General features: G+C 36.5%; 1 protein-coding gene across 1 annotated transcript; it reads right to left on the reverse strand.

The window, feature by feature from the left end:
* Nucleotides 1-510: 510 nt before the first annotated feature.
* On the reverse strand, nucleotides 511-27096 carry LOC139712290 (uncharacterized). The gene is made up of 4 exons (XM_071624129.1): nucleotides 26519-27096; nucleotides 4297-4460; nucleotides 2878-2998; nucleotides 511-1739 (listed from the first exon to the last, which is right to left on the reverse strand). The coding sequence occupies exons 1-4, from the start codon at nucleotides 26763-26765 to the stop codon at nucleotides 1315-1317; spliced, it is 957 nt and encodes a 318-aa protein (XP_071480230.1). The 5' UTR covers nucleotides 26766-27096; the 3' UTR covers nucleotides 511-1314.

The following is a 27096-nucleotide window of genomic DNA, read 5'->3' on the forward strand; positions in this document are numbered from 1 at the left end:
CAACAATTTCATGACGTAATCGGATTATGTCATGACTTTCCGTCTCGTTAAGCTTTTTAAGAACCGGTATGTAATAAGTACAACATTCTTAAGCACTTATATTCTATTTGACATACACAATTTTACATATACAAATCCTCTGTGAAGCTAAAGAGATGCCGTTAAAAGACTTGCTTTTTTGTAGAATGGAGTGCATTTTATGTCACTAAATCATATACAAGTCCTTGTAAAAATATATGAAAGACTTATAATAACAACTATCTTGACACTTCTATTGAGGTAATTTTGAATTTATCTGTTGCGGATGAAAGGCTCACCAAGATCAGTTAAAATAAACACAGTTGAAATCGAGTCTATAATTTTACATAGGTATAGCTGCAGTGAAGTGGAATTATGAAAACAAAGCGTCGGTTATTTAAAAGAATATTGTACTTGTTCTTGTTATATAGTTGTTAGGTAGTCAAATATTGTGGTAAGAATTAGATCAAAATTGTGTATGAAATTGCAAGAGTTTACTTGGTAAGCGGTATATAGTTCAGTTGGACTACCAACACACTGTCATGCGATTAGAAACAACATGACAGTAGATAAAAAAAACAGCTATGAAGAACGTGATCTATTAATGCGCTGATATACTGTATAAACCTCTCCTGTACACAAACGTAAGATAAGAAGAACAACAAAATTTAAAACGTCCCAATTTTACTGAATGGTATATAAAATATGTTTGATCTTCTGTCGTATCATACACGTTTACACTTTTTGCTATTCGCTGCAGTCTAAATTCCAGGCATATTGTAGTTCTCTGAAGAAAGGTAAGTCAAGCTAATGTGCCTAGGTACCGCCATTGTCAATCGAAACGGTGAAAAAGAACTAGAAGAGGATATTACAGAATCATTAAAAGATTGAGTTTTGTTCTTTACGACACACTTGTTCCGCCATCGCTGAAAAAAGTTGTAATCGTTGCAGATAAACATGGCACAGTGAAAATGATATCGTCACGTAATGGGAACCTGGCATTAATTATCTCTTCTCTGTTTGAAACCTTGATTGTTCATCTTTGAACTGTGAGCTGTGTACCGCAAAAGCTATGAAACAATTCAAATGGCATATACGAATCGAGTGTGCTAAAAGGTATTATTTTACCACACCGCTGTTTTTTTTTTCGATTTTAAGTCTCTACATATCTTCATTCTGCAAAGGAGTGCAAATCGATGTATTCACACTTATTGCCTGGAATTTAGACCGAGTTTATCACTATAAAACTCAATTTCCTTTGCAAGCATCTAAACAATCGTTTAGAGTTATGTCGAATTAGAACAGCATGTCATCCCGTGCGTATCCACTATCGACGTATCTTCGTGACCGACGGCCGCGATCCACCTGCCCGTAAAGGCCACCCCGGGTTGCGTAAACGCCGTCGTCGTACGCCGGGGACCCCCGCATACCGTTTCGCCTGTCGTAGGCATCGCCTGGGGCTGGGAAGGTCTCACGCGTATACACGACCTCCTTCTCCCGCGGCGCAGGGGCGGCATCGGGGAGGAAATCGTCGTCGTCGTCGTCGTAGTAGTAACCTCCCTGGTGCGGGTTGCCGTAGACTTCGATGGTTTGGTTTGGTCGAGGGCCGCTTTGTGGTCGGGGACGTCGGCTACCGTATCGGCCGGAGGCTCGTGGCGGTCGGTATTGCTCACGTTCCATGACCGCTGGTGCTTCATACGACCGGCGATGGAAATCTAAAGCTATCAAAACAGACAAACCACGAGTCTCTTGACACATCTGAAGACTGAAAAATAATGTACAGATTCGAAGTGCAAAAATATTCGTTTTTTCTCGGCACTTTCACATTAAATTGCAATTTACCCTAGAGGTTTAATGCATCTCAACATTGTTTTGCTTACATGAACGACGAAAAATTGCTCGGAAAAACTTTGAACACGATTAAGCTTGCTGTCCTTTTTCACACGAGTGGACGGAGTTTATTTTCTTGCGATCAATCTTGGGAGCGGGGGTGGGGTCGAGTCAAGATTGCCCTCGAGCAAATTCATTACGACCTATTTTCGAAATGTGGTGCAACTACTTGTATTGGTCAAGGGTTTATTGATTGTTCTTTTGTTCAAATAGTTGAGAATATTTGGTCATTACACAATGTCATTACATTTATTACTTAGATCAACAACAGTGACGACAATTCTGTGCTATTGCCAAATTCTCCAAAATGGGCAGAAAGTGAGAGTGTGAATACCATTGCATAATACAAATGACCAGATTTCTAGGCTCTTGACATCATGCCTTTAAAATCTTGACTGTATACATCGTCTCATTGTGAATATTTGTATCAAGGGTGTGAGTTCAGAGTGTTTCAAACGAATTTAATATGAGGAATTTGCATGTGTAATTTTTCGTTATAATCAGGACAGCAAGTGCATAATTTTAAGCAGAATCTTCATTTTCAATACATTTCGCTAATAATTGATATTTCCTTACATAATATTTTCTTTTAAAAAATTGTTATTCAAATATCATATTATAGGGTTAAAGATTAACGTGAATGCCATGTAGTTTGCTATGTGCTCAGTTATCGGTCTTGTGAGCATGATGTTACATTTGGTGATTGGAAATAAGATTTGCTGAATTACATTAAATTTAGTTGAATTGAGTTGCATTGATTTGATTTGAATTGAATTGAATTAAATAATATTATATTGAATTGAATTAAATTATATCAGGTTAAACCAGATTGATTTGAATTAAAATGAATTATTGAACTGCACTGAATTTCAATAAATTGAATTGAAATGAAATGAATTAGATTGAATTGAATTGAATTGAACTGAATTGAATTCCGTTTATTTCCTCGTGTTAGTCCATAGATCATACCTCCACGGGTGAGGCGGGCTGGGGCGTACTCCGAGTAGGTTTCTCGCTGTCTCCGTGGGGGTGGTCTCGCATCACTCTTCCATTCTTTGTATGCTGCCTGGAAGCCATTGGCAAATGCAGCCTGTGTTCAAATGATCCATGAAACAAACAAACAAAAACGGTGTTACTCTTCATTTCTGTGGTACGGGTTGAAATTTAATGCATTGCCGATAGAGGGCGTGGTCTCCAACTTTAGGGTTGCGGTTTACGCTTGCTGGCGTACGTTTCATTAAGCATGTAACTGCTCAATTGGCTGGATTTTGCGCCACTGGAAAGAACTCACTCTGATATGGCGATCACAAACGGAATGCTAAACAATGAGGATGGAATGCTCTGCGACATAATGGGAACATTCCTATCTAATACGATCAAATATCATTTATAAAAGGGCACGAATTGTCCTGTATTTGGATAAAGAGAAAGAGAGATATATTCTCTCTAGTAACATTGAGTAATAAAGCAACGCTGTCAAATCATGACCCTGATGGCATACAAAACGCAAGCACACACACACACACATACACACACACACACACACGCACTCAACTAGAATTTTTTGAATTTTCGAAGTTCACGATACATCGTAACTCGTCACCTAAGATGCGAGCAAATAGTCAAATACCTCTTTGGATGAAAGTACAAACAACAATATAAGAATATTGTTTGGCAGTCAGAAGATTTATATTTGAACTTCCTCGCATCCATGTCATAGAATCAAACAAGAATAAAAACTTGAATGCTTGATTTCTACTAAATTTTGATTTCTGAAGTTTGTTCCAAAGTAGAAGAGAACTAAAACACGCACAAAAATGGCTGGAAACTGTCAATTCCAAAGAAGTCTGTACACAAACAGACAAAACACACAAGAGATACGCACTTTCGAAATAATTTTTGCACATATAAAAAACAAAGAAAGAAACAAACAAACAGCAATTTACTGGTTCAAACTGAACTATTGCTTCCTTTATCTTTGACAATCTTTTGCGCATCTTAACTTTGAGTCCCATTCCCTCTGAAGTGTTTATATTTACACCACGGCTATGATATTATGTCTGTGGTAGTTTTATAATACTTTTGAACAATATATTAATATAAACTCTATCATAGCATTTTCTCCCCTGATATTCCCTTTTGAAAGTTAGTTTCATTCAAAATTGCTGATTTATACTTTTCAATCTCCACCAAACCTAACCTTTTTGCTTTCTACTAAATTCATGACATAGCAACAAACGAGGCGTATACATCTAGCCATTAAAGTTTGTAAAAATTCTTCTTTTTATTTTCTATATATACGTGTAAACTATATCCTTTTTTTTCAAATCCCAGACCGAGTGAATTCATAAATGAATTCATAAAGACTTTACTGCTTCCGGGTCATACCTTGAGGTTAGCCGCCTCACTCTCGAAGTTGCAGTAGAACATGTGGCAGAGGAAGATACCCTGACTCTGCGACCAGGCTACGAAAACGAAGATGTTGGGGTACTCTTCATCGTGCACGCAGTAGTGGATGTACTTTGTCTGGATCGATTCGTCTTGGAAAGTATCTGTAAGCAGGACAAAAAAAGAAACAATAAACGAAACTCCAATGTTATTACGAGTGCTATGAGAAACACGGGACAATAAAGACGTGCCAACGAGTTTACCTCTGACTTCAATTGTATTTAGATGTTTTCATTTCATGATACATGATAATATTATACAGTCAGACCTCGATTATCCGCGGCCATTTCTCATCCGGACTTCTCTCATATTCGCATGCATTTACAATGTGAGACGCAAAAAAAAAGTGATTTCAAACGCGATTAAAACTTTTACAAATCTCACGCGATTTATCCAGAATATTCCTGATAGAAACATGATATGAATTTTATGTTGAAATATTTGAATTTCCGCAAAAAAAGGACTTTAATTTTACCTACACGCTAGCAAAGAATACATCAATACAGCGTGTAGCCTACGCTATATGTACTTAGCTACCACTTGGTTGGTAGGTACATGTAAACGTAAATTAACATTCTTTCCCATATCAGACCAAACCGGTCCCGCCTTGGCCGCATAGCAGAGGCAGGAGAGCCCCTGTTCATGCGGCCATGGCGGGACCGGATGGTTATGACCATGGCGGGGGATGGCCATGGCGGGACCGGATGGCCATGGTTATGACTAAGATGGTTATGTGAATGTTAATATTCATATAGCCATCTTGAGTTGACAAGAGAATTGCACCATCACTATACAAGAAACATTAAGAAATCACGCGAGGAGCAATGCTATAATTTTTATCATTGCCAAGCGCAATTCACGTCTGGAACTTTCCGAAAACTGTTAAGATAATATAACTTGCGATCGTTCCACTGACAATGTTGATATGTGCCAAAAGAAAAAAAAAGAAAAAAAAAACCGGAATGGATAGGCTACGGGGTGCATGGGAAGGAGTAAGTGTAAACATTCAAAATGTAAATAATTTACCTCTTTTACAGAAATGTATTTATATTTTTTCCCTAACTACAGGTCTATCCGTTGGTGTTTCGGTGACGGCAAAAACATATCATACTTTATCAAGAATGTGAAAAATTGACAAATAATAATGAATAATAATATGGCGTCTTGTAACTTCTTATTTTGAGAGGGTTAGCAGAGAGAGAGAGAAAAAAAGATAGATAGATAGATAGATAGATAGATAGACAGCTAGATAAATAGAGAATGATAGAAAAGGAGAGAAGTGGTAGGTAGATAGATAGAGAGAGAGAGAGAGAGAGAGAGAGAGAGAGAGAGAGAGAGAGAGGGGGGGGGGGGGGGAGGGAGGGAGGGAGGGAGGTACCAGACAATTTATTCTGATTGCTCGTTGATTTGTACCCTATTATAACGAGTACAATAAACTTGAATTTGTAGGTCACAGATCTGCATTGTATAGCATCGCAATGGCAGCAGTCTTTAGGGAGTGGTGTTGATATCCCGAAAGAAGTATTAATAGAAATAGCAAGAGTATTCTACCTAGTTTTCTCACACACGCAGTCAGTTCAACTCCTCATATTGTCAGCTCCTTGCCCAAATCTCAACATCAGCAGATCAGATATGCGTCAGTTTCGGCAAATTGCATAAGAATGTATTTTTATCATAGTCACAAAAGCAGGTTGCTTCGGGAAACACACGCAACCTCATGGTCCAGTTCGAAATTTGTTTTGTTAAAGTTCCGAAATCAGTGAATGCTTCGAGAGTACATAATAAACGATAAACGATAAACTTCCTAAGGTTGTAAAATATAATTTTATGAGTATAACACAGATTATCTGTCATTCTACGCAGATTCACGTTGTCTTTCCAAGAGTAATTCGTTTCAGTCTGTTCCTATAGTGAACAATTTCTAATCGAGAACATCGTCGGAATTATTCCGACGCTTTCCAAATATGTTTATTTTTCCACGTCGCCGCTTAATCATTTCTGCAATCTGTCAAATCCAATGCGTGGACCCATGCATCAAAAACGTGTGGACGTTTCATATTTACTTTACAAACCTTTCCCATCAAAGTTATTTGCAAAAGCGGGACGGCCAAGGACAAGCGCTATCACAAAGAACCCTGTGCCGATAATAAGATATCATAAACGTCAGGAGATTTGTCAATAAAACTTTGGGGCGCGGAGAGGGCGACGCCCAGGTAGAAAAGTATTAGAGCTGATCTGACATCGCCCAAAAGAAAAAAAAAAAAAGAATCGAAATGAATGATCACTACCATTGACAAAAAACGGAAGTGCGCAGGTCCTGCTTTTTCGGGCGTATACGTTGTTGATGTAAAATAGCAGTATATCATAGTGCGTATATTGCTTTTTGCTGATGTTATTCATTTCTAAATGTAGGAATCGCTCCTCTGGGATTTTTTTAATCTTCAAATCACGCTAAGAAGTCAACGAAATAGTGGGGGCTCACAATAATCGCAAAACATGACGAGCGAAGGGTAGAAACTAATCCAAAATGTCATTCAGTTAGTCAGAATATTACAAATTATTTGAATCGAGGAGGGGTTTTTGATTTTTTTTTTCAAATTTATATCAACATGGTTTTACTAAACGTTCACTATGCGTCGAGGAGCCTGACATTACACGTCTGCTGCAGAACAGAAAGCATAATCTATAAACTAAAGTGTACGAATATGTGTCTTCAATACTTCTCAGCAATGATCAAACATGTTGTTACATTATAAATACATTTCAAACGAAGAATAACAAACCCAAAAAGTCATCAACAACCAAAAATGAATTAACACAGTAAAATGACCTTTGATTGATGACGGATGAAATAAGTGGCTCTTTCTTTTTCTCCCCTTTTTGAAAAGTCGCGTAGGCCATATTACAGTCACGCGCAGACTTATCTTTTTGATAGTTAAAAAAAGATCACGAAAGACATCTGCTTGCCACGTATAAGACGCCCAAATCTTGCCTTTTCGTATCCCGACTACATAAGTGCTCTCGAGTACAATTTAAGTAAAGTATGTGCTTTTAAAATATTTGTTTTTCTTATGTTTACCCAACATAAACAGTGCATAAATGATGATAATCACTTACTAAATGACAGGTGACGAGTAATTCAGAAGCTCATAGATCATGGCTACTATGGACATGGTATTTAATAGTAACGTAAAGGGTCATTTCAGGTTACTCGCCTTTTAAATGCATCTGTGACCATGATACGTCACCAGAACAACTTCTTGTGCAAAGCTTTATGAAATGATTTCGATTTAAGAAACTTGCATGGACGCTACCAGTACTGAATTTCAGTGTTCCCTTCTTAACGTTACAGATCGTCGACAACAAATATTGGTTTTTAGGTGTCGAAAGAATGGACACCATTGCAGATTTAACAGATCTGTCACGTAGGCATGTTTAACAACCATACTCTCAACAATTCATGACGACAACGTAAACGTTATATTGAGAGTTACTTTGTCATATAATTTGTGTTAATATAGGTTGAAGCTGCTGGAAGTCTTCAATGAAAACGGAGTATGCTTGAGGTATAGGTCTTGTCCTCCCAGCTCATGTCATACATGGCTTAGTTTGAACTAAAAGTTGATACTTTGGGCTCTTGATAGAAAGGAAGGACGATTTTAAAAAGATGTAAAAAAAGCGCATATCTTTTCATCATTTTTGACATCTCTATCGACTTCCTTAGATTATCAGTAAGATATGATAGATTTTAGATGTAAAATGTTAGCATTGACATCAGAAACAAGGCGTTAAAATGGAAAAATCATCGCCACTATACAAAGGAGTTCATTATTGTTGTCAGTGCTTTGACAGCTGTTTAAATCATCATAGAGATGAAATCCATCTTCATTATTGCATAACCCATGTTTTATCATATCAATAATATCGTAGCTTTTCACATCACGGTCTCCTGCTTTATTGTTGTTGTTGTTTTAAAGAACGAAAGAGGAGAGAGAGAGAGAGAAAATGGGGCCCTATACAAATAATTTGCCCCAGACAGCACTTGACATAAAACAAACAGTATAAATCTTAGAGAGATATAAAGAAGAATATTAAATATTATATACCAAGTCTCCACGAGGAAGCTCATACCGTCTCCACGAGGGAGCTGATATTGTCTCCAGAAAGGAGCTCATTACGTCTCCACGAGGGAGCTCATATATTGATGAATACCTCATATTCTTCAAACAAACTCCTGCTTTACAGCAGCATGAAAGGCGCTATCATTCTAAAAACACAAACTATCATACTACATGGTCTGTTTAAAAAAACAAAGCCTTAGACCGTCTTGAATATATGCTGAATTTTGAATCCGTTCAACGTGATATTCAACCATTAGTGATGTAATGGTATAATGAAAAAGATGAGAGTTATGATAACAATTGGATTAAATATTAAATAACGCGTTTTATAGACATTGTTTTAATGTTTCTATCATAGCGTAAGTTGATAAAAATAATATATGCCCAAGGATAACTACGGAACTTTATTTGTTTCTGTTTTGATATTGTCACGTGAAGGGAACTATGCAGTGCAAATGCATATCAACCTGTACTGATTTATAATAACCCGATCGTCACTTACATGTATGTGGCCAAAGGAATATTTAGATTATGCGCTATATGACTTATAATAATGTTTGACTTTTTCCCTCAAATTATTTGGATACGCCCACAAAAAGCTTCCAAACCAAGATTCTGTCAAGGACATTATCTGTCAATCATTGCTAAGGCACTGATTATGATCATTATTTACAAAATACATTGGAATGCACATTATTCACGTTATTTGACCGCGCATAACTTGCATGTCTCCCTGCAATATGTTGATCACATTAGTTTAACATGGAAACATGTACTAGTAATTTATGCTCGATTTATTCTGTTAATCATTATGATTATTAGTACTTATAATAGCAATGACTGACGGATGATGTCACTGGCAGAATCTTGGTTTGGAAGTTTTTGTGGGCGTATCCAAGTAGTCTGAAGAAAAATAGAAATTATATCATGAAATGACACATATTTCGATATTCATTTGGTAACAGAAGTGATGCTGAGGATATTATGAATAAATGCAAGTCAACATGCATTTACACTGAATAGTTCCTTTCCGGGAATTATGGATATATAGACAAGTGGGTTAATTGTTCTATACTTGCGGGTCAAATCAGAAAGTAGGATCTATCGCCATTGCGGATATCAATACGAGGACAAAGAAAGAGTTGAAGTACTCAGGATGATCTGACGATGGAAGATGTTCAAGGAATGTTTTATCATTTAAACATCTGCCATGACACAAAAAAGAGTAAATTACCGTTTGAATAAATCCATTATTACACGCAGGACAAGGGAGTAACCATCACGAGGGTCACTGTCTATTATACAACATGATGCACAAGCAGGGACAGGACAGAGTGGATCCGTGAAATTTGGATGCGCGAGTTTATCAGTAATTTTGGAACTGTTTAAAGGGCCCCTGAAATCCAAATGCATGCTGATTTGTGTTGATTTGTGATACCCTCAACATCACTTTTTGCGGTGATACGAATATCTAGAAACATTCCATATATTTTCAACGATTTTTTTTTCTATTTTTCTTCAGATTACTTGGGAACGCCCCCCCCCCCAAAAAAAAAAAAATCCTTCCAAACTAATATTCCTCAGATGACTTCATCTGTCAATCATTGCTAAAGCACTGAAATGTTTAACAAAAGACATTGGAATGCACCTTCCCCTCGACTCAGCATAACCTCATGTTCCCTCGCCATGTCTTTTGTTAGTCACATTAATATCACAGAAACATTCAGGGGCCCTTTAAAGCCACGAGACAGCGAGTGGGTTTTAGACTGTTTCCACAGTTAAACGAGGGCATCAGATTCTCACTGATCCACGAAATAGATCTGTGTATCATTCGTGTTTTTTTTTTTTTATGTGCCCGTAAATTAATGAAATTCAGCCTGTTTTCCCATCATGCGTCCGGTACATCTCTAATACTATACAAGGCTTGAGACATGCGTTCGGATTTTACAGGACGCATGGCTCAGTATGGAGCAGTAAAATTAGTGCATGATGACCAATCAGATCGCAGATATTCTAAGACCCATTTTATAAGAAGTGATGATTGACGTTGTTTAAGAAATGTCGTATTTGTCCATCAGCCATGACAAAAGAGGATGTTTCTATAGGATAACTATACCGTCTAAATATATAAATATATCAATATCCCCGGGCGATTCCTATCACAGAACAAGACACTAAAGTAACTATCACAGATGTGATTGTCTCGGAATGGATGAAACTACAATAGTGCGGTAGGGCCTACTGACATTGCTCTGTCGGGTGACATACATCTCAGAAAATGAAAGTTTGTGTTGGTATGCTTTCTGTAATATCCACATACTCATTTAATGATAGAAGAAGATATTTCAATGCATAATGTAAAAATAATGCCCGTTTCCCTTCTTCCAGTTTATTATCAAATACATTTAGGATTTAATCCCTCTTATTCTATGGAAATCATGTCCAACATTCGAATTGGAGTTGAATCTATAATGGAATTTACGATCATGAATTACATTGTACATTAAACTAAACATTCTCAAGGCGGCATTTCCTTGTTTCTATACAAAATGCAATAAGACGATGGTCCGCCATTTTGGAGTTGCATAGTGTTGGGGCTTGGGAGCGTCCACTTTGGTTGCAGGTTTGAGACCTGTAACACACAGACACAGACAAATAGACACACACACACACATACACAAATTGGCGTTATAAGGCAGATGTGACCACGTTGACATACCAATGGTGATGAGTGTGGTTTAATGACTGTATAGCGTGGAATGCTGGAATAAATTTATACATTGCACCAGCACGAATTGTCATTGTACAAAAAACGATAAGGCCTACATTGGGTTGCATGGAACAACTTCCTGGACGGACAGCCCGCCATTTAAAAGGCATTGGAGCCTACGAATGCATTGAAATCACTGCGTTGAGGCCTCCTGTGGTTCGGTACAACAGAACCTTTTCAATGAAGATATTCAATTAATTTTCATGACTTCAATAGACGGTACGTGGTCTTGCTTCAGCGCGGCGCAGGACTGCGGATCCTTTTCATTATTTGTATTCTTTTTGTGTTTGTTCGTCTCTCCCTCCCCCGAACTTGGCATGCTGAGCAACATCTAATGGGCTTCTTTTGATGGTGACCTACAAGGTAGCAACAACCTCGATTCGTCGGTACTGATTCGAAAGGACAAGTTCTCATGATATTTGATTTCTTTTTAAATTTCAATCACCGTACAAAATGCGCCGCCCATATTGTGTATTACATAGACGCATTTGCTAGCTTGTCCTCGACAGAGGAGAACAATCCAACAACAACAACAACAACAACAACACATGTCACGTACACACACACGCACACACACACAATGAGAGAAAGGAGGAGACTACTCTACTTTCTACATATTTCTGTGTGGGAAAATGAGACATCTCTATGCAGAAAAGAAAGCATAACAACAATAATGGTTCAGATATGACGAGCTCTATACGCCCTGCACAGAGTCAGTCTCGCGGGGTAAAATACCACACCTTGAATTACGTTGTCATGGCTCACTTAAAAACACAAAAAATGTTGAACTTTGCTGACTAATATTCCAATATTGATAAAGGAACAGTGAAGCATAACGAAACGCTTTCTTTTCCTTTCAATGTATCTATGAAAACATATCACTATCATTAACCGTCACTAAAAAAGGTTTATCGTAACACTATTGATGAGTCAAAATTGAGTACGGTCAATCCGATCTCTCCAAGACGTTCCCATTTTAAAGCAATTATCAATAATTTTCAACAATGTCCTTTGAGCATCCTTTTACACAATGTAAGGGGAACTGATGGTGTGTTGACCATGCAGCTTCAATCTTCAAAATTGGCAGCATTATGAAATAGTGCCGTTAAACTTGAGCCCCTTATTACATTAGTATGAGAAAAGAAAGAAACTCGAAACTGGGATAAAGTTGTTTCCTTTTTATCAAGGAAGATACAATAACTACCATGACAGTTTGTTGACATAGCGAATATTATCATTTGTATTTGTTATCATCACCTACATCATCATTTCTGGTATATAGGTACGGCAATCTGGCAATCTGACAATCTGGCGACTGTTTCAACATTATATTGCTTTACACTGATATCATAATTGTGATGGGTTTGAAAATGTGGCTACACTGAAGGCACTAACTTTACATGTGCAAGTCCTTCGTTGTTCTGATTGCTTTGTTTTGTCGAGATCTTTATTTCGCGGAAATGACGATCAATCGGTAAACAAGAATAACTACGCAACAAGACACACACAGAAAAGGAAAGAAATGTATAATATAATTTATTATGTTGTCATCTCAATTTGAGACGAACATATCTTTGACCACTTTTGATTTCGACACATTACAATGTCCCCCCCCCCTTCGCATGTCACAAACGAGGACACTCCATTAATCAATACAGAGACACGGTGAGTGTGGACAAATCTATTGATCGATACTGCATGCGCGGCTGAAAATCAATGGCTTGTTGATCACCAACCAGTGACGGTAATCATTAGCGGGCCATCGATCAATTTCATGAAAATAATGAATGATGAATGAGCTTCTTGTAGCGTAAATAGACTGAAATCAATATTGGGTGTCATTTAGAGCTGGCCTCGGTGGCCACAGGGATAAATTGAGCAGCACTAAAAGCATGCCCAGTCCAGTCGAGTATTTCTAAAGACAGAAAGGACTGTTCTTTTCCTACTTCTGCAATGTAATCCTTTTAACTGACCAGCTTTAGAAAAGAAACATACATTTAAAAAAATTCACTTGCATACATAATAATCATACTCGTGTAACTAAAAGAAAATGACCACGGTCATTGTGCGGTGTTGCTGGTAGATTTGTCCAAAGACACTATGCTCTACAAATGCATGCTGACTTGTGTTGATTTATGATACTCTAAATATTACTTATGTATAAGTGGCCAAATGAATTTATAGATACTGTACGTGCCATATATTTCATGATAATTTGTCTGACAAGTTTTCTTCAGACCACCTCGATACGCCCATAAAAAACCTTCCAAACCAAGACTCTGTCAGTAACGGCATCTGTCATTCACTACTGAGTTCATGAAGTTACGATATGATTAACAAACGACACTGAAATGCACCGTCAAGTGTACATGCTGAGCACAACTTGCATGTGTCCCTGTTATGCCTTTTGTTAAAAATAATAATTAGTAACATGGGAGAAACGTCGTATATTTGACACAATATTAAAGGAAATAGCCTCTTCTTTTTTTGTGAGTGTTATTCATTGGTGCAGGCAGAGCGATTTTACACTTGCATGTAGCTGACGGGAATTTCAAAATGCGTAAGCTAATCTATATCGCAAAACCTGAGAAAAGTGTCACTATAATTTTTGATAGATGGACGCGTAACAGATTTCATACCTTTAACAGTGTATGTATACGTAAGTACATTCATGTGTAACTACATGATTTGTATGGTCATAATTATATCATATATATATGTATATATATATATATATATATATATATATGTATATATATAATATAGTATATATATATATATATATATATATATATATATATACATAGACACCTGTGTGTATGTTTGCGCGTGCGTGCTTTCAAACGTATTTCCTTGTATCATTAGACATAACAAATTGGATATGCCACCTCGAGGTCATTACACGCACAACACAGCCAGCACAAAGAGAAGCTCATGTAAAGAAGAAAATGAATAGATGAATGTCTACATATTATCATCGCATCTACAATGGACTGTTTCCCTCGCTGGAGTCTCCATTGCGCATCCACTCCTATCCATTTATCATTCCTAGACTAAATTATTCGTTTGCTCTGGGCAAGTGCTGGGAGTTCCTTTTGGGGGAACCTCAACAAAGACTGGTATTTGCCGCGGGGATAAACCGTCTGCGATTGTTCGACCCATCGCGACGGTTCCCATGAATATGAAGTATGCACAAAGTTGACCCCCCTTCTATAACTGTGCCTATAAAAACCTCAGAAAGTCGAGAGCACTTAAAATCAAGTAGCTGCTCCGCTAGAATGGTTCAGAATCCTGCGGGAATGTGGAACGCTATTAACCATTCGACATGTGAAAAATAGCGGCATTATGTAGGCGTATATAATACACGTATATTGTACATGCATTTAACAATAAATATCGACAATTCAAACATACATACAGTATTGGAGGTAAGAGTGTCTGTGTCAGTTTCTGTCTGTCTGTCTGTCTGTCTGTATGTCCCTCTCTCTCTCCCTACACAAACATACGCAAACTACAATGTATGAGAGCCACGCCTATCACAGGTCTTCTGATACATATTTTTCTTAGTATTAACGATATATTACATTTTGCTTTACTAACTACTGCCATGACAACATAAATGAATCATAAAGATTGATTGCTTTTAAGATAATATATTTTTGTTAATTTAATGTTCCTGAACTAAAGAAAAACAGGCTCAATCTCATGTTGGAATAATGATTGTAATCATACATCAAAGAAAGCGATACGTTATTTCAAAGTTTTATACAACTATTTGAAATAAGTATAGAAGATGGCAACATGTGAATTTAGTTGGGGGGAAATTCGTATAATTCAGTGATTTTGTTTATTGCCTAAATAATATTTTCTGCCTCATTTTTTTTTAAATCAAATAACTCTTTTCACTGGGAAGGGTGGGGAAAAGATTTTTTGTTTGCCTTCTCTAGAGCAACACCCTTCAATGAATCATGCGATGGATTCACGACCTTCGAGCGGGTGTGGCAGAAGCGACAAACTTACATTCAATGTGTTCTTCGCATCACAATCTACGGTAGTCGTGATATTGGCGAAGAGGGTGATAGCACTGATCCCCTTTAATCTACTATGACTAATGATTATCGTGATAATATATGCATAATCCGCATTGTCGTATTCAAAGTTAAAACCCAATCACGTTATCCAGAGAGAGTGCTAATTAAATTCAATTAAATTCAATTCAATGTTTTATTTCATTTTTCGACAAGAACATAATACAAACATCACTTCTTTTTTTGTTAACAGAAAATCAGGTGCGTAAAACTATGTAGGATGAAAAGAATATACAATAATTGTAGCACCTTGCAATAATTACACATTATCATAAAACTCAAGTGATTTGAAGTAAGTAAACATTGTGGATAATTCGAAAAAATTTGGACTCATTTTCTCGGGAATCCCCATCTTTATATCTAGATACATTGACGTTAGAAGATGACATTCAACCACGCTGTAACAGAAATAAACACCGATAACTAAAGTTTTGTATATCAGCCGGTTTTACACCTTTTACTGTCGCGCATGTTTCGAGATAGATGTGCTGATCGGAGGAAATACATCCACTCAGGTCAACTTCAGCAGATTTTTATATTTTATATAGTTGAAACGTATAATTACCTTATCTGTTTATGATAATGATGATATCCAATACTATCATTTGCATAAAAATCCATACGCCTATACATTTATGTTCGTGAGTATTCTTATACAATTTGTCTCAACGACCCTTGGCACACATTGAGACAATAAACCATATGTGTGTATGTGTGTGTGTGTGTGTGTGTGTGTGTGCGTGTGCGTGTATGTTTTTAATCAAATGAGACATATACTTAGAATAAGACACGATATATACCAATACCATACAAATACCCATCATTCGTGGACTCAACATGATAAAATGTGATTGCCCTTGTTTAATTTGCAAACGACTAAGCATTTTCATCGAAATGTGATATTATGCACTACTGACGTGTGACAGGCATGTACAAGAAGCATATACACGAATCTAGGGCGTGTTTGCAGTTTTCCTGTTTGGTCTACAAATATCATATTTAGTGTTCCAGTTCACGAATTTAGAGTTTTAGATCTTTATATCCTGGCGATTGGGTGATATATAAAGGTAAATGTGGCTTAATATTATAGGTAATTTCATCGTTCGAGAAGGCAGAACAATATGGCGATTTCTCTTTCTTCAATAAAATCGCGTTTCCTTCTTTGGTGTTGTTTTACTTTAACGTTCAGAGAAAGGGAGCACAAGGAAAAGATAATGTCACACCATCATATATGTCCGCTCTTATATGATATAGATCGAATGGTCTACATTTATGTACACAACTGTCACTTTCGATTTTATCTCAGATGAATTTTCGTACATGTAGAAAGAAACTAGAGTGTGTACAACCATTGGGATCTGCATTCCATTCCGTCGCTCTTGCACATCATACATACATCAGGTGCTTGATGTATGATTAGGCTAATATATATAGATAATGTAAATATACGAGTATTGAATGTGTATATATATATATATATATATATATATATATATATATATATATAATATTATATATATATATATATATATATATATATATATATATACATATATACATGTATATATAGATATATAGATATATTATATGCCGTTAATGCTCTGGACAACATGATCAACCTCACTATGTTTAAATCTATACATTAGGTTCCACAGACATCGATAGGGTCAGGATAATCATGAATAATTCATTTGGATGCAACAATCTTAATTCGGTTACAGAACCTGATTTTGTCGATAATCGTCAACCGAGACGTCTGTCGTGCCCGAAAACCCCCTAAACATTCACGCATTCTAAGAAGTAGAGCATTATACCAATATAATGGTCCTCTTGAGAGGATAGCTTCAATAGAAGAGTGAGCTTAAGTAACAACAAAGAGCATTGGTAAATAAAAAGAGCCAGACGTACAGAATTGTAAGCGAGACATTATTCAACTTCTGTTGAATGCATCTCTAACACTGTCTAAAAACGAAGGAACAATGCTCCATTCTACAGTCTTAACATAATCAAAATCTTACTCCCTGGTAAGTCTCTGATCAACAATGAAGAATGGACTGAAAGGGGCTTGAAGTTATTTGACTCGTTTTTCAACCAGATGTTTTGGGAGATATTTTCGTAACCAGGAAACATTATGATGTGCTCATTATCTCTTTCAGTCCCAGAGGCTTTTTCAAGAAATACTGTGACCTCATCAGTGGTAATCATTATTTGCCCTAAATTTTTGTTATAAACGCTTTATCTCTGAAAGAAAACCAAAGCCCATTATGTAAACGCGGATTGAGTGAAAGCAGCAATATTAGTAGAACACATCAGTGAAAGTTTGAGAATTCCACAAAATGTCAGTTTTCATGAAAAGTACACATGTAAGGTGGTTTTAAGGTCATTTCATATTGATACAGCTGAAATATGAGACTTTGGGGGATTTCTGTACATGAAATGTATAAAAATTTGTGAGAGCATGACATCAACTTGCTAATTCTAATTTCTAACGACTGGTCAAGAAGTGTTTTCCGAAATATGTTGAAATTTCAGAATGTCATAACTTTCTTGTTTCTTATCCGATTTTGACAATTTTTGAACTGTTCTGTAGGAAATTCTCTCTCTTTCTTATGAAATTGAACAAATTTTGGAGTGTATTTCTTCTTTAACCATTGATTTGCCTCTCCGTAGTCTATACGCTCGTATACGTAAACCAAACGCTGGATTACGCTGACCGTAACGTGCACTTACAACCATTGAACAAAGGTCCTGTATGCATGTATACAACGTTAACATACGGATAACCACTGCACGTGGGCGTATAGGGCGTGGTCCACTATGGTGGTGTGCAATGGATGAGTCATAGATAGTGGTCCAAATTAACACTGCATTTTGTCCCAAACGTCTGAAAGTCAGGTGTGCACACTATGCCAGATCACACAAAGTGTGTGTGTGTGTGTGTGTGTGTGTGTGTGTGTTATAAGTAAACGTTCACCCCGACGATCAAATTGACTCATAGAGTGATATCGAATGAACAGGATTATTGATTTATTCTTTTTTTATTTTTTACTAGAATAGTACAAAAACAGAGAAAGTTAGGGAATTAACTGAAAATTTGATCATGAAACAGTGAAAACTGCATAAATATATGCATGTGAGATACAAACGTAGGTGACGTTATATGCTCTCCCAAGTCTTTATTCCGTTCGTTTGCACGCACATATTCACAAAATTTGTTCTTTCTGTGAATGCATGGAAATGCATCCTTATCATCAATATATTAGTTCTAGCATTGCAACGGTTTGGGAATAAAGTCTTGATTTACGTTGATATTATGTATGTATGTATGTATGTATGTATGTATGTATGTATGAAGACATTGTAACGGGTAGACTTAGTGCATAGCTTTGGACTTGAACATTGGAAGCAGAGTGTGAATGGCTCAATGTGTGCTCAGCAACAACAACAAAGGAAACACTTTTTCAAGTTCATATTTCTCATAGAAATTTAGATAAAGATCAATTTATCATTTATCGGTTATCAACGGGGTAGGTGAATTTAAAGAGAAACTTTACGCATGAGTGAACACATTCGTTTTTGTCTTCCAGAGCACAAAAGTAAAAATTGCAAAAATTGACATGTTGTCATTCAAATGCAAATGCCTTTCAAGATAACAATGAAAACAAAAGGCCAGTTTAACACAATGAGAGACATGGATGAAATAGCAAAAGTAAGGTTTCGTTATCTTGCATCTCTTTATAGCCTCAAACCAAAACAAACTGGGAAATAAAAAGAGGAAAACAAGATTTTTTTCTGTCAATTCTAACTTCCAATGGCATAGGGAGTAAAGCTAAAGAAGGTGATTAAATGGACATTTCTTTATTGCTTTCTTTTAATTTAGGAATTAAGAATTCATGAGATAAATACAAGTACTCATTATTACAATCAAGTGTCCTTGTTTTAAATAACAATTAAAATGTCTACCAATAATGTTAACATTGGGTTTTCCCTCATGCAGCCATTTGATTTTGAATTTGACAAAAGATTCGTCATTTCCTTTTACCATTTTTAGCCTTTGTTTTTCTTTTGGGCTCCGAAGACATAAAAGAAATCATAGATTTATTTTTGAAAATTAATTCATGTTTTAATATGTCCATATTCAATTGTGATAAATTTGTCTTTTCTTGTCAATGTTTCATGGAAGATTACTTACGCATGAATAAAAATTTAATCATTTTTGCAATTTTTACTTTTGTGTCTAAAACGAATGTGATCATTTATGCGTAAAGTTTCCCTTTTTATGGATCTACCAGATCGATAGCCAATTACTTTTAATATGGTATATTGTACATTCATTTCTAGCTCAATATTCTATGAGATATATTAGGAGAGGTAATTAGGAAATACTTACATGAACATTATAAAGGGCATACAAAATATTTTCTGAGAGGAATGCAAAGCTTATTATGATGAAAGTCGTTGAGATATCCAAAGCCAAACAAATCAGAGTGGTTCTAATAAATGGTGGGTCCCACTTTATATTATGGGACCTCTTTGTTTTTGGATATCTTAGCCATTTCTAGATCAAGTTTTATCAAATTAACTTGAACTCTTCTTAGAAGTGTATGCTTTTTGATATTTCATAAGTAATTTCTAACTATCTCACGGGCTCTACATATACCAAAACTAGACATGACAGTTCATATCTGTTCTATACACTGAGATTATTGTTAACGAATATATACATTTTTCATGAATGGAAAGAAAGACAAGACAAGATGAAACTTTTAGTGGTAGTAGAAAGCAGATTCAATTTTGATGGATCCAAACATCCCTCTGGTGATGGCGCGTTTTCAACTCCCAACGAAGAGTCTTTCTTTCGAGTCATATTCTGAACTGTTCAAGTGGCAACACTGTAGGCCTACTCCCATCACGTGATACAATTGTACCAATAGAATGGATGAATAGCGTATAAACAATGACATCATCAGCGACTTGATTACGTCATCATCGTCACTATACAGTTATCCTTTAATGATGGAGGTTGTTGCTCATTGCTAGCATGCTATACTCTGTCTTTCTCTGTTTCTTTGATATTCTTAAGAAAAAGAAGAGGCCATGCTGTATAGCGATGTAATACCGCCAAAGGAACAAACTAAAACAATGTATTCCTCAGAATGCTCTTTTAACAACAGGAAGGAAAAATACTTTTTTAACTTCGAGCACATTGTCAGCTCTTGATGGAGATATGAGAATACAAAAACAAAATTAACTCATTTGGCATTCCCATACAAGACTGAGTCGTTTCCTCCTGAATCTGAATTCTTGTTTAAAATTTCATAAACGCCTGCATGTTTATAAAATCCAGAAGCGGGAAAAAAATTAGGAAATATGTGACTTCGCAGCATGTAGCGTAGGCTACCAGTCATGAAGTGTGTATTTGTACGGCACTATACATTGCCTCCTGATGCCATGGGATTTCGTAAAACCAAAAATTACGCAATAAAATGACGCTGTATAAACGTTCAACTGCATGTGATGTCTCAATCAGTTTTCGCGTCACTACATTGTAAGTCAATCTTGTACTATTTTGTCGACTACTTTTATAACTCTATCGCCAAATATCATTGTTAACCTAAGAAAATGACTCTGTTGCCATGGTTATTAATAATTTGACAACTTCGCTTTGCTCTGCATACATGTATTATAAATCACGGAAGCCTGCTCCCTGCACTTTTATCCCACGCACTTCACGAAAGATTGAAACATGTCAATGAAAAGTTGGAGAATAACTAATGAAGGACACATACATTGCTTATAAGCTTGGGCCTGTATCAATCTGATGAATTCGTACACTGTATGATAGCGTCCATTATTCATCATTCATCAGCTTGTAAAATTACATGCATAAAAATGTGTACACAGTTGTATATCATCATAGAAACTTTTACCGTCCTAAGTACACAGGAAAGACCATGAAGACAGGTGTACTGTATCGTGAGATTGTATCAAGGTAATTTCATATCTCCTGTCAAATTGCGTTAATATTCATATCTTTTTTTAGGATCGATTTATCTGCAAATATCTAGAATTATTCAGCCCTCTTTCATTATGTATGAGGACATACACGTAAGCATTCTCCTATTTTTACATTTTGGAAGTAAGTTCGGATACCATGCAGGCTACCATGTACAAGTACCATGTACAATTGTATGTTAACGCGAATACTAAAAAAAGAATGAAATATTGTTATAGAGAAGTTATTTTGACGGTGGCTCAGGAGATATATCGCAAATGTTTGTATACATACTGCACCTTATATAAAGATATTCATCTCGGACATTAACATAATGAGTCCATTACATTAACCGGAAAGCGATTAACGTTGTCATTACATTGAAACCGATGCAAATTTGATTAGTCAATCTGACTAATGCACTTTTACGTGTGATGCGTGGGAATTTTGACAGACGTGATGTACATGAACACTATCATAGCAGCTATACAAAATTACACTGTCACAGGTAACGACACCTTAGTGTGTACGACCATGTGAAACACCCAAGGCGCGCACCAAAATGTTGAGTGCATGTAATTTGGCAGTTTTGTACCTATAGCGGGTATAGATTCCTGGGATATGCCCACAAAATATCCCATTCCAACCAAGGTTTTGCCACTGACGTCATCTGTCAATCATTGGTAAAGTACTAATATGATTGATAAAAGACATTGGAATGCATCTTCCCCTGAATTATAGAATGAGCATAATTCGCATGTTCCGTTTTATTAATATTATTTTAAAAAGACATTGCAGGGGCACATGAAAAATTATGCTTGGTCTGTATTAAGGAAAGGTGCATTACTTCCAGTATCTTTTCTTCATAATAGTACTTTATCAAGAATAGCAATGATGGTCTGATGATGACGCAAGCAGAATCTAGGTTTTGATTTTTTTTCTTTTTATGGGGGGGGGGGGGACCAAGTATATGTAGTCGGAAGAAAAAAAAGAATAGAAATGTTATTATAAAATACAAAGCACATATTTAGATATTCTTTTCGGCCACTAAGTGATAATCATGATATTATGAATCAATAAAAGTCAACATGCATTTCCAAGGCATAGTCCCTTTAATGTTTAAGACACATACCCGATTGAAAATAATTTCTTTCTGTTACGGTGTATAGGTTATTGTTGGTGTAGTACGTTTAAGAGAAGAAAATACGATCTAGCCAATTTAAAATCTCAGCACTCGATCATCATTGTTTCAATATCAGGGAATTAATTCAAAGATTTAACTTGGGGCAGCCGTTTAAGGACCTTACAGTACAGTATATGCGGTGAATTGCGTGATTACTTGTGTTGAATCATGGCACTCTCAATATCACTTATGCTGCGAAACGAATATCTAAATGCGTTCCATAAATTTTACTGTAATTTTATTCTTTTCTCTTCAGATTACATGGATACGTCCACAAAAAAGCCTCAATGCAAAGATTCTGCCCGTGAACTCATCTGTCAATTATTGCTAAAGTTCTCTTTTAACAAAAGACGTTGAAATGCGCCGTCCCAACATAACTTGGTTGTTTTCCTACATCGTCTTTTGTTAGTCATTTATAGTAAGTTAAACGTGGGAATATTATGAAGGTTATGCTCAGTCCAGTGAAGGTGCATTCCAACGTCTTTTGTTAGACAAATCATAATTCGAGCCTTAATCTGTTAGTAATGTTAGACAATATTGATTGACAGATGATGTTCTTTCGAGCAGAATCTTTGTTTGGAAGTTGTTGTTTTTTTTTCGATGTAGGCGTATCCAAGTAACCTGAAGAAATATTGTAGATTTGTTTTTTAATAAGGTATATGGAACGTATTCAAATATTTGTTTCTTCACGTAATGTTGAGGGTATCAGGAATCGACACAATTAAGTCAACATGATTTTGCATTACATAGTATACAAGACATTCTATATTTTGGGCAGAGATTAAGGAATCTGTTTCAAATAAAACAGAAATAAGCAGTGTCGATATCATTTACAATAACTGCATGCTCATCATGTAGCAAGGATCATGGACAAGATAAACCTCTAAAAAACTAACAATGAATAAAAGTCAAACGTGTTGGGTTTCTATATTATACTGTATAATTAATCATAAAAATGAAGTGAAAATGAAGTAAAGATGAAGTGGTCCGCCCTAGTAAAATACAAGTGGACCCCATGGAAGACCAGCTAGTGCAGTTGAATATAGGCTTTAAAGCCACCTTGTCAGACGAAAAATGAAAATAAAACAAATAATAAAACAGATTGTAAAACTCAATCTGTATCGTGTGTATGCTGTGCATTTTGAGCATATCAATTTCATATTTTGTTCATAAAATAAATTATCATTGTTTATATGTAAATTACGCATAAACTTTCGTAAAGTAAGGCTTAAAGTAAGTAAATTTGTACTCGTGGAATCATCGCTTTATCATGCTGCCTAATTAGCTTCTTTGTTTTCTGCATTGACATGCAAATTAGGTGTGCGATGCAGCTTTTTTTTAAACATAATATTATACAGCTGTTTTACATGACTGCTTTCAAGGGGTACAGTGTATGTGAAGCGTTGTGTTTTATTGTGTGTCCACACGCCATGGTAATCACAATCATTAGCATGACGGTATGTGGTGTATACATACATAGGTTCTATAATATGAGAACATGCAATTCACAGAACAGGAATTAAAGGGATAGGTTCTATAATATGAGAACATGCAATTCACAGAACAGGAATTAAAGGGGTGGCACAGTTTTGTTCGAGGTGGGGCTTCAGGTTTCCAACTTTTTCGAAGATGATTTCTTGAAATATTTAGAAACATCTCGTTAATAATGTGAAACAGCATATAGTTCTAAGAGGAATTCAAGATTATTTGATGAAAATTGGTTTTGAAGTGGCTTAGATGTAAAAAGTAAAGCGATCCTATTAAAAGGGACCCACCTTTTCATTAGGATTGCTTTGCTTTACTTTGTTTTTGCATATCTCGGTCATTTCTGCAAAAAGATCTTGATTGTCTTATTTCCTGGTCGAATAAGTGGCTTCCTAGGTGTCACCCCAAAAACGGTGTGATCTTACGGTTGGCAACCAAGACAACTTGTATGATTACACTATGAATATTGAAAAGTATACATCACCTTTCACACGTCGATTCATGCAAGGACCTACTGTACGAGTCACGGTTGATTCAAAACTTAAGTTTGAACAACATTTTCAGGAACAAATAAACAAAGCCAATGTAAAAATTTTGAATTTAATAAGACGCACATTTGTTTATCTAAATAATGACAATTTTTATTGTTATACAAAGCTTTGGTAAGACCTCATTTTAGAATACGCCCATGCGGTATGGAGTCCTTATTTGAAAAAACAACAACATATATTAGCTTTAGAAAATGTCCAACGGAGGGCCACAAAATTAGTAGGTGAAATAAGATCTCCATCTTATGAACAAAGATTGAGGCACCTCGGACTTTCAACTCTAGCATACCGCAGGGCGAGAGGTGACATGATTGAAGTTTTTAAATTATTTCATAAATATGATCAAGAAGTAGTGCCTGATTTGGGTTTAATAAAAAAATGTACAAGAGGACATAGTAAAAAGTTATATATTTTTCGTTCACATACCACTATAAGAAGAAACTCATTTTACATGCGTATCAGGAAACCATGGAATAGTTTACCAAGTAATTGATTAGATGCACCCAGTGTCTTCAGTTTTGAAGTTGGTCTGGATAAATTTTTGGACAATGAACCCGTTAAATTTAAATTCGATGCCACGCCACCTGGTCATGACCCAGCTCATCTCAAGGACTAAACCTGGATCTGAATACAGAGGCTTAGCCTGCGTTCAGAATCTTCCATTCCATAGGTAGGTAGGTATTTCAAAACCGATTTTTTGTCACATAAACTTTGAACATCTTCTAGGATTGTATGCTCTTTAACATTTCATAGCATAGTTTCTAAGTATCTCGCATAAAGTTAAAAGTTGAATGCTCGCCTCAACCAATACATTGTACCTATACCATTCTTTCAAAGTGACTTCCAGCCCTGTAATTTCTTTGGGAAATAGAGGTTGAAATCTTATTCTATTCTTTTCGTACATGTAACTATATTTATGGTGTATTGATCGTAATGAACACAATATTTAGTGCTTATCACCTCACATCACATCACATCTGATACGGAAGTAGAGGACTGGTCCTGTAGTATTCCGGTCTCAACATAATATAATCATCTTCAACTTTGTTGCTTTATGTGCGTTGAGGAGCAGAGGTTTTAAATTTTTCCCCCCTCCAATGTCTGTCTAATAAATCTTTGTGAAAATCAAGGCTGGATTATTCACTTCTTGACTTTAATATTTCATCTTGACATCAAAATTTGAATTTGGGTAAGATCTAAGGGGAATAATGCATTCAACTATTGTCTTGTGGTGTTTCTATAAGCGCCCGTTTGGCGCCCGAAACTGTAGGCCTACAGTCATACTGTACTTCTCGCTTCCAAGCAGTATTAAGTCATCGTTCACCAAGGTCAAAGTTCATAGTAATATTCTGATTTATGGGTGAACTTCCCAGAGAACCGATCGAGGACCACACCTAACAAGGGCGTGGAGTTACCTCTTTGACAATGGCTCTTTTTCTGTGACAGCTGAGTGCCAATTAGTCACATGCAGAGCTGATGGCGTCTCAGTGTACAAATAAATGTCCACTGATGTCGTACAATATCGTACAAGTTGATTGCATAATCTTGTGATCCATGCAGTCTATATGATCAGACTTTTCATTTATATAAAATGCCACCAACAACGAAACTTTTGCAAACTATAAAGATCTTCAAATCATGAGTTGATCATGGTGGAATAATGGAGGTACAATATTAAACTCTACTTCTGTAACCGTTTCTCTGCCAATGCGTCAAACTGGATATGAGCAAATTTCACATCCAAACCTATATGAGCAGGTAACAACAATGTGGTACGTAGAGGGTTGAAGACAAACATATTCAAAATGAAGACAAACTCTTGCAGTGTACACTTAAAATGTCTTTATGTAATGAATATGAAGGCCTGGATCTGCTATTTAATCAAATATGTAATGTTAGTATATCTTCACTGACACTGTAGATATACAGGCCTATGGTTATAATTATGGTCGCCTGTTGTAGTCATACATACCAAGTTCCCTGACGAGGACGTCTCGTGAAGATATACAGATGGAGTATTTCCTTGGTCTGTACTTGAAACATTTGTATTCGTGGATGACTTTTCTGACCTCGTTTAGCACCTGTTGTGGACTGGGTTCTTCCTCGCCCATTCTACGTGAGGCGAGGAACTTCACGTAGTGGACCCGCGAAAAGCTGTGCCCATTCTTGGGGTGCGCCAGCCACCCTTGGACGCCATAGTCTGGGTGTCCCTGGTACATTATTCCTGATTACAGCCGAAAAAACCGCCTCACCGAAAGTCTTTCCTCGTCTCTGTTTCGGCGGGGTGATATAGGGCGTCTTTCCGTCGGCAGTAGATGGAGATCCGTATCAGTAACGCTCACGTCGAGAAGGTGAAGCCACGAAGCCAGATTTTGCTTCCAGTGCATATGGCGTTGGAAACTTCACGATCGCCGCGCCCTTTCCTGAACTTGAAATAACTTCATGCACACACAATACACACGGTTAGTCGCTTTATTTAACGAGCATATGAATATTGCACACACTCAGCAAAATGTGGACACACACAAAACATACAATCCCTCACTCACT

This window comes from Diadema antillarum, unplaced genomic scaffold (genome assembly GCF_040938485.1).
Source record: "Diadema antillarum isolate AM-2024a unplaced genomic scaffold, OU_Dant_1.0 seq00001787_RagTag, whole genome shotgun sequence".
NCBI classification, from domain to species: Eukaryota; Metazoa; Echinodermata; class Echinoidea; order Diadematoida; family Diadematidae; genus Diadema; species Diadema antillarum.